The sequence below is a fragment of the Triticum dicoccoides genome, chromosome 3A, assembly GCF_002162155.2.
Source record: "Triticum dicoccoides isolate Atlit2015 ecotype Zavitan chromosome 3A, WEW_v2.0, whole genome shotgun sequence".
Classification (NCBI taxonomy): Eukaryota; Viridiplantae; Streptophyta; class Magnoliopsida; order Poales; family Poaceae; genus Triticum; species Triticum dicoccoides.
This window is the reverse complement of record NC_041384.1, coordinates 723,691,350-723,700,432: the sequence shown is the minus strand read 5'-3', so window position 1 is coordinate 723,700,432 and position 9,083 is coordinate 723,691,350. Positions and strand designations below refer to the sequence as shown.

Sequence of the window (9,083 nt, the reverse complement as noted above, 5' to 3'; positions counted from 1 at the left end):
CCCGAGCCTCCCCCCAAGGAGGGCGCCAGGCCCACCGGCCGGAACCGCCCCTCCGGCGACGGCACCCAACGCAGGGGAACGAGCAAGCCCGGACGGAAGCGCCTCGCACACGCACGCCCCAACGGTCATATCGTCTGTACGATTCCTGCCGCTGTTGTATGTTACTTTTAAGTTTGGCGCTTCATTTCTAACATGTGATATTGACTGTTGTAGTGGCTAGCACAGTGCGCCATTGACCATGAAGTTGCAAGATCGATTCACGGCTCAAGCGCGCTCTATGTTTTTGCGTTTTTTCTTCTCGTGATGGTGCCACCGGAAATGGCCCGGCCCAGGTTAGCGGTGCCCTGTGAGAAACGTCGGCACTTTGCCGCAGTGTGCGGCGTATAGGATGTCCCGCCAAAATAGGGTTTGATGGCGCGCTGTGAGAAACCTCAAACATTTCGTGAGAAACAAACATTTATTGGGATTCTCAAACATTTTTTAAAATGATTAATATAATTAAGGTGAACATTTTTTCACGTTTGAAACAATTTCTAAAAAGACGCAGCACATTTTCTGAAAACAGAACGGAACAAAATTGAAAATAAGAACATTTTTAGAAACAACAAACATAGTTTTCAAAAAACAAGATCACCTGTCAAAATTTCCTGAACATTTTCTGATTTTCGAACAAATTTGGAAAGGTGGAACAAAATAGGGTTTGATGGCGCGCTGTGAGAAACCTCAAACATTTCGTGAGAAACAAACATTTATTGGGATTCTCAAACATTTTTTTAAATGATTAATATAATTAAGGTGAACATTTTTTTCACGTTTGAAACAATTTCTAAAAAGACGCAGCACATTTTCTGAAAACAGAACGGAACAAAATTGAAAATAAGAACATTTTTCGAAACTACAAACATAGTTTTCAAAAAACAAGATCACCTGTCAAAAATTCCTGAACATTTTCTGATTTTCGAACAAATTTGGAAAGGTGGAACATATTTTTAAATTTGGGATTTTTTTTTAAATTTGTGCACATAAAAATAAAAAATGCGTGGGAAAAATTAAACCACGAACATTTTATAAATTCGTGGGAAAAATTGAAAGCAGAAATGTATTTAAATTTTGTGGAGATTTTTTCAAAACATGAACTTTTTAAAATTTTGAACAAATCTTGAAAGGGAGACATTTTGTTGTTTTTTATTTTTGAAGGTGAACATTTTTAAATATTGGAATTATAATTTTCTTTAAATGAATCTAAGAAATATTTTAAATTCTAAAATTTTATGGATATTCTAAACAACATTTCTAAACAGAACATTTAGGAAAGAAATGAACAAAATCTAAAACTTGCGAATTATTTAATTTACTGAACCATATGTTGAAAAAGAGAAATCGAGAAAACAAAATAAAGGAGAAACAAAAGAAAGGGGAAACAGAAGAAGAAAAGAAGAAATACGAAAAAGAAAGGAAAGGGGAAAAAACGAAAAAGGAGAGAAAAGTAAAAGAAAAAGAAACGTAAAAAATAAGAATAAAATTAAAACTAATAAACTGAAAAAACTGGTTCAGGAACCTTCTAGAAGGTTCCCAAAACTGGGAAAAACCAGCAGAACCTTCCAGAACGTTCCCAAAACCGGGATCAGTGGTACGCATGTCTCGCTTCTGAATGGGCCGGCCCATCTCAGTGGATGCCCTGTGCGGCACGCCGACATTTTGACGCAGAACGCGTCGAATAGGAAATCCGCTGCGTGATCCTCAAAAAGAAAAGGAAATCCGCTGCGTGAGCTCCATCTAAAAGCGCAAGGCAACCCTTAAGCATTGTTGGCCTTTTAGTCTACCATGCTATAGCTCAGACGGCAGAGCCCAGCTTATGGCCCAATCAGAAAATAAGCTGTCTCAAAGAGAAAACAGAAAATAAGCATTGCGAGGGGACAGAGTCGTGTTCGACTAGGTTACGGAGCCAGCCACCGACCATTGGACAGACTCCGGATCAAAGTACATCATGTGATCGCATTGCTAATTCGACTGGATCAACACAGAGACGTACTACTAGTATAAGTATAAGGGGTGGGTTGTGAAAAGAAAGAAATCACCTCAAGAATCAATCTACACCAGGACAGGATAGATACACTTACCAAGAAATTCGCAATGTCGATCTTGCTCAGCGCATCGATGTGCACGGCGGAGTCAGAGCAAGGGGAGCACTTGTTCAAGATCTTCAATTACAGCATTCACAGGGGCATGGGCGTCGGCTGCTACATCGAGTTGTCATGGTTCACTGTTGGCGGCCATGAGTGATGCCTCCACTATTACCCGGACGGGTCTATGGAAGATGGCAAGGATGACATCGTGGTTGCTTTGGAGCTGAAGGAGCTGGACCATAAGGCACTCACGGCGCGGGTATCCTCCACAATCAGCTTGTTCCACTAGACAACCAAGCGGTTTTCTTCGTCGGTGGTCTTGTCGGCCAATCTTCCCAATCCAAACTACTTTTTCACGCACAACTTAAACAGGGGCGAGATGGAAGCATCGGGCTATGTTGTTGACGATCGTCTCACTATCAGATGCGCCTTGACCGTCATCAATGATCCATATGTTATCGAGGAGGAGGCCCATGTTGAGGAGGAGGCGCCACCATCGGAAATCACGGACCAACTCGGGAAGCTACTAGAGGCAAAGGAGGGCGTGGATGTGACATTCGAGGTTCAAGGAGAGAAATTTCCAGCCCACAAGCTCGTGCTAGCGATGCAGTCCCCGGTTTTCAAGGCGATGCTCTATGGGCCGATGATGGAGAAGGATTCAAGCCGCATCGTCATTAACAACATGCAACCCCTTGTCTTCAAGTTTCTTCTCCACTTCATTTATAACAATTTGTTGCCTGCAGATAAAGTCATGGGCGATGACTTGCTGGATGAAGACGATAAGAAAGAGGTAACTAGACACCTGCTTGTGACTGCGGATCGGTATGGCATGGAAAGATTGAAGCTTATGTGTGAAAGCATCCTCTGCAAAGACCTCGATGCCGAGTCCCTTGCAACTACATTGGCTTTGGCCAATCAACATAGTTGTTCTCGGCTACAAGATGCTTGCGTTCGATTTATTGCATCATCATCTACTAAAATAGATGATGTGGTGGCAAGCAAAGGGTACAATCGGCTCAAAAAAACTTGTCCGGATACCGTAATGGAGATGTGGGAAAAAGCAAGTAGGCTCCGCAACCGCAAAACCTAGGATTGTTACTTTATAATCATCTTAACTACTCACCCTAAAAAGACTACTTGCTTTTTTCCCAATCATTCTGTGGCCTTCTAGTGCTCACACATGTTTGATGGTACTAGTGGTTGGGGCGCCACCCGGTGGCGCCGCTTAAGAAAAAGTTGCGCGTACATTTTCATTTAGAAATATACATGTAGTCCTCATCCATCTAGAAAAATATTTTTAAAAAATCCTCACATTCATCTAAAAAAGAAGTAAAAGGAAGAAAAAATCACCAACGCAGGCTACCAGCGAGCGCCACTTTGTGTAGCTCTCCATTTAAAAAACTATATGAGGTCATCATCTTCATCTAAATAAAACATTTAAAAAAATTCTCACCTACATCTAAAAATAATATTCAAAAGCTTTTTCACCGCGGCCAACCAACTTGCACCACATGGCATAGCTGGTTGGCCGCCGTTCACGCGTAGCTTAATGGTTTTAATGGAACACGATCGATGAAGATGATCTACAAGGTAAATAGGGCTGGCATCGTTTTACCACAACCAAACTGTTAGGATTTTTTGGTGTTAGGATTACAGGCTAGACAGAAATTTGTAAAACACAACTCACGTGCTTTCCTTGTAAGGTAATGAACCATGAGGTGTTCTAAGCAGCTACTCTCTTCGTTCCTAAATATAAGTTTTTTTGAAGATTTTAATATGGACTACATACGAAGCAAAATATGCCTATATACATCCGTATATAGTCCTGATTAAAATCTCTAAAAATACTTATATTTAGGAACGGAGAGAGTAGAACGGTGTGCGTTGCCTTTCTCAAACAGGATTGTTCATGGAAGTTTTTGGCTTAATTTGTTGACCCATTAGGGCGACATGTCCAACACAAAGGCAAAACCGATTTCTCTCAAGAATACACAGGGGCACAGGCCAAATAATCAAACACTGACGCTGTACCATGAACAATCATCCGTAAATTAATATAAAAGCATTTAGATTACTACTTCCTTCGTCCCAAAAATCTTGTCTTAGATTTATTTAGCTACGGATGTATCTAACACTAAGATATGAATAGATATATCCATATGTAGACAAATCTAAGATAAGAATTTTGGGATGAAGGAAGTACTTTATTGATCTAAATGTTCTTATATTAGTTTATAGAGGGAGTATCATGTCTGAATATCCAACAAAAGATGAGACTAATTCATTTCAAGACATTAGAGCATCTCCAGCCGTTCGGCCCCCCCGGGCGCTAAAAAAGGGTGGTCTGGGGGCGAACCGGCGCTAGTTCGGCCTCTGGCGCGACCTAGCTCCCAGTCACGCCCCCAGGCGCCGCCCCCAGGACGCGAAAAATTCGAACTTGGTCGTTCCCGTTCACAAAAGACGCCACAAGTCGGGCGATCGCAAGCCACACTTCAGCGTACAAAAAATAGAGCGGCAGAAGTTCGCGTGCGCATCACTCGGCGGGCTCTGCCCCAGGCGTCGGCGGAATTGGCGTGCGCGGGCTTGGCGGTGTCGGAGCAGCCTCTGCGCTGGGCGGTGTCGGCGCGGCTTCGGTGGTGCTGGGCGTCGTGGAGGCGTCGTCACCGGGCTTGGCGGCGGTGTCGGCGTGTGCGTCGGCATCGGCGGCCTTGTCGAGGGAAGCTGGTTCAGGATGAGGCCGCGCTCCGCCAAGTACCACGCCTTGACCGCCTCGTCGGTGCTCTGGAGCATGTCCGCCCCGCCCAGCAGAAAAGCCAGGTCGGTGTTTCTCTTCTTCGCGGCGACGTTCGTCTGGAGCAGGTCGAGCTTGACGGCGCTGCTCGACATCAACACCGACCACCGCGCCTCGGTCTTCTCTTCACGAAGGACGGCCCAGGCCTGCGCTGTTGGAAATATGCCCTAGAGGCAATAATAAATTAGTTATTATTATATTATATTTCATTGTTCATGATAATCGTTTATTATCCATGCTAGAATTGTATTGATAGGAAACTCAGATACATGTGTGGATACATAGACAACACCATGTCCGTAGTAAGCCTCTAGTTGACTAGCTCGTTGATCAATAGATGGTTACGGTTTCCTGACCATGGACATTGGACGTCGTTGATAACGGGATCACATCATTAGGAGAATGATGTGATGGACAAGACCCAATCCTAAGCCTAGCACAAAGATCGTGTAGTTCGTATGCTAAAGCTTTTCTAACGTCAAGTATCATTTCCTTAGACCATGAGATTTTGCAACTCCTGAATACCGTAGGAATGCTTTGGGTGTACCAAACGTCACAACGTAACTGGGTAGCTATAAAGGTTCACTACAGGTATCTCCGAAAGTGTCTGTTGGGTTGGCACGAATCGAGACTGGGATTTCTCACTCCGTGTAAACGGAGAGGTATCTCTGGGCCCACTCGGTACGACATCATCATAATATGCATAATGTGATCAAGGATTTGATCACGGGATGATGTGTTACAGAACGAGTAAAGAGACTTGCCGGTAACGAGATTGAACAAGGTATCGGGGTACCGACGATCGAATCTCGGGCAAGTATCGTACCGATGGACAAAGGGAATTGTATACGAGATTGATTGAATCCTTGACATCGTGGTTCATCCGATGAGATCATCGTGGAGCATGTGGGAGCCAACATGTGTATCCAGATCCTGTTGTTGGTTATTGACCGGAGAGTTGTCTCGGCCATGTCTGCATGACTCCCGAGCCCGTAGGGTCTACACACTTAAGGTTCGATGACGCTAGGGTTATAGGGAATAGATGTACGTGGTTACCGAATGTTGTTCGGAGTCCCGGATGAGATCCCGGACGTCACGAGGAGTTCCGGAATGGTCCGGAGGTAAAGATTTATATATGGGAAGTCATCATACGGTCACCGGAATAATTCGGGGGTTACCGGTATTGTACCGGGATCACTGGAGGGGTTCCGGGGGTCCACCGGGAGGGTCCACCTGCCCCGGAGGGCCCTATGGGTTGTATGTGGAGAGGGACCAGCCCCTTAGTGGGCTGGGCGCCTCCCCCCTAGGGCCCATGCACCTAGGGTTTGGGGAACCCTAAAGGGGGGCGCCCCCCTTGCCTTGGGGGGCAAGGCAACCCCCCTTGGCCGCCGCCCCCTCCTCAGATTGGATCTGAGGGGGCCGGGCCGCCTCTCCCTTGCCCCTATATATATGTGGGGGTTGGGAGGGCAGCCGCACCGAAGTTCTGGCACAGCCCTCTGTTGGGGAACGTTGCAGAAAACAAAAAATTTCCTACGGTTTCACCAAGATCCATCTATGAGTTCATCTAGCAACGAGTGATCGGATGCATCTACATACCTTTGTAGATCGCGTGCAGAAGCGTTCAAAGAACGGGGATGAGGTAGTCGTACACGACGTGATCCAAATCACCGGAGATCCTAGCACCGAACGGACGGCACCTCCGCGTTCAACACAAGTACGGTCAGCGTGACGTCTCCTCCTTCTTGATCCAGCAAGGGGGAAGGAGAGGTTGATGAAGATCCAGCAGCACGACGACGTGGTGGTGGATGCAGGGCGTCACAGAAGCAGGGCTTCGCCTTATACTACAAGAGAGAGAGGTGCAGTAGGAGAGAGGGAGGCGCCAGGACTCAGGGTGCGGCTGCCCCCTCCCTCCCCCTCATATATATAGGCTCCCCTAGGGGGCGCCGGCCCTAGGAGATTGGATCTCCTAGGGGGCCGGCGGCCAGGGCTGGAGTGGCCCCCAAGCCAAGGTGGGCCCCCCCCACCCCTAGGGTTTCAACCCTAGGCGCATGGGGTGGGCCTAGGGGGGCGCACCAGCCCACTATGGGCTGGTTCCCCTCCCCACTTTGGCCCATGGGGCCCTCCGGGATGGGTGGCCCCACCCGGTGGACCCCCGGGACCCTTCCGGTGGTCCCGGTACAATACCGGTGACCCCGAAACTTGTCCCGATGGCCGAAACAGCACTTCCTATATATAATTCTTTACCTCCGGACCATTCCGAAACTCCTCGTGACGTCCGGGATCTCATCCGGGACTCCGAACAACATTCGGGTTATTGCATATACATATCTTCACAACCCTAGCGTCACCGAACCTTAAGTGTGTAGACCCTACGGATTCGGGAGACAAGCAGACATGACCGAGACGACTCTCCGGTCAATAACCAACAGCGGGATCTGGATACCCATGTTGGCTCCCACATGCTCCACGATGATCTCATCAGATGAACCACGATGTCGAGGATTCAAGCAACCCCGTATGCAATTCCCTTTGTCAATCGGTATGTTACTTGCCCGAGATTCGATCGTCGGTATCCCAATACCTTGTTCAATCTCGTTACAGGCAAGTCACTTTACTCATACCGTAATGCATGATCCCGTGACCAGACACTTGGTCACTTTGAGCTCATAATGATGATGCATTACCGAGTGGGCCCAGTGATACCTCTCCGTCATACAGAGTGACAAATCCCAGTCTTGATCCGTGTCAACCGAGCAGACACTTTCGGAGATACCCATAGTATACCTTTATCGTCACCCAGTTACGTTGTGACGTTTGGTACACCCAAAGCACTCCTACGGTATCCGGGAGTTACACAATCTCATGGTCTAAGGAAAGGATACTTGACATTGGAAAACTCTAGCAAACGAACTATACGATCTTGTGCTATATTTAGGATTGGGTCTTGTCCATCACATCATTCTCCTAATGATGTGATCTCGTTATCAATGACATCCAATGTCCGTAGTCAGGAAACCATGACTATCTGTTGATCAACGAGCTAGTCAACTAGAGGCTTACTAGTGACATGTTGGTGTCTATTATTCACACATGTATTACGATTTCCGGATAACACAATTATAGCATGAATAAAGACAATTATCATGAACAAGGAAATATAATAATAATGCTTTTATTATTGCCTCTAGGGCATATTTCCAACAGTCTCCCACTTGCACTAGAGTCAATAATCTATTTACATTGTGATGAATCGAACACCCATGGAATTCTGGTGTTGATCATGTTTTGATCTAGGGAGAGGTTTAGTCAACGGATCTGCTACATTCAGGTCCGTATGTACTTTACAAATATCTATGTCTCCATCTTGAACATTTTCACGAATGGAGTTGAAGCGACGCTTGATGTGCCTTGTCTTCTTGTGAAACCTGGGCTCCTTGGCAAGTGCAATAGCTCTAGTGTTGTCACAGAAGAGTTTTATTGGCCCCGACGCATTGGGTATGACTCCTAGGTCGGTGATGAACTCCTTCACCCAAATTGCTTCATGTGCTGCCTCCGAGGCTGCCATGTACTCCGCTTCACATGTAGATCCCGCCACGACGCTCTGCTTGTAACTGCACCAGCTTACTGCCCCACCATTCAAAATATACACGTATCCGGTTTGTGACTTAGAGTCATCTAGATCTGTGTCGAAGCTAGCGTCAACATAACCCTTTATGACGAGCTCTTCGTCACCTCCATAAACGAGAAACATTTCCTTAGTCCTTTTCAGGTACTTCAGGATATTCTTGACCGTTGTCCAGTGTTCCTTGCCGGGATTACTTTGGTACCTTCCTACCAAACTTACGGCAAGGTTTACATCAGGTCTGGTACACAGCATGGCATACATAATAGAACCTATGGCTGAGGCATAGGGGATGACAGTCATCTCTTCTATATCTTCTGCAGTGGTCGGACATTGAGCAGAGCTCAATTTCACACCTTGTAACACAGGTAAGAACCCCTTCTTAGACTGATCCATATTGAACTTCTTCAATATCTTATCAAGGTATGTGCTTTGTGAAAGACCTATGAGGCGTCTCGATCTATCTCTATAGATTTTGATGCCTAATATATAAGCAGCTTCTCCAAGGTCCTTCATTGAAAAACTCTTATTCAAGTAGGCCTTA

General features: G+C 46.2%; 1 protein-coding gene across 1 annotated transcript; it reads left to right on the top strand.

Moving 5' to 3' along the window:
• Positions 1-2,505: 2,505 nt before the first annotated feature.
• LOC119273122 (BTB/POZ and MATH domain-containing protein 2-like) lies at positions 2,506-3,216 on the top strand. The gene has a single exon (XM_037554406.1). It carries the CDS (start codon positions 2,506-2,508, stop codon positions 3,214-3,216), a length of 711 nt encoding a protein of 236 aa, XP_037410303.1.
• Positions 3,217-9,083: the final 5,867 nt, after the last annotated feature.

What these genes read in the sequence shown, in the direction of transcription:
- LOC119273122 (XM_037554406.1), top strand. Translation starts at nt 2,506, where the DNA reads ATGGAAGCATCGGGCTATGTTGTTGACGATCGTCTCACTATCAGATGC.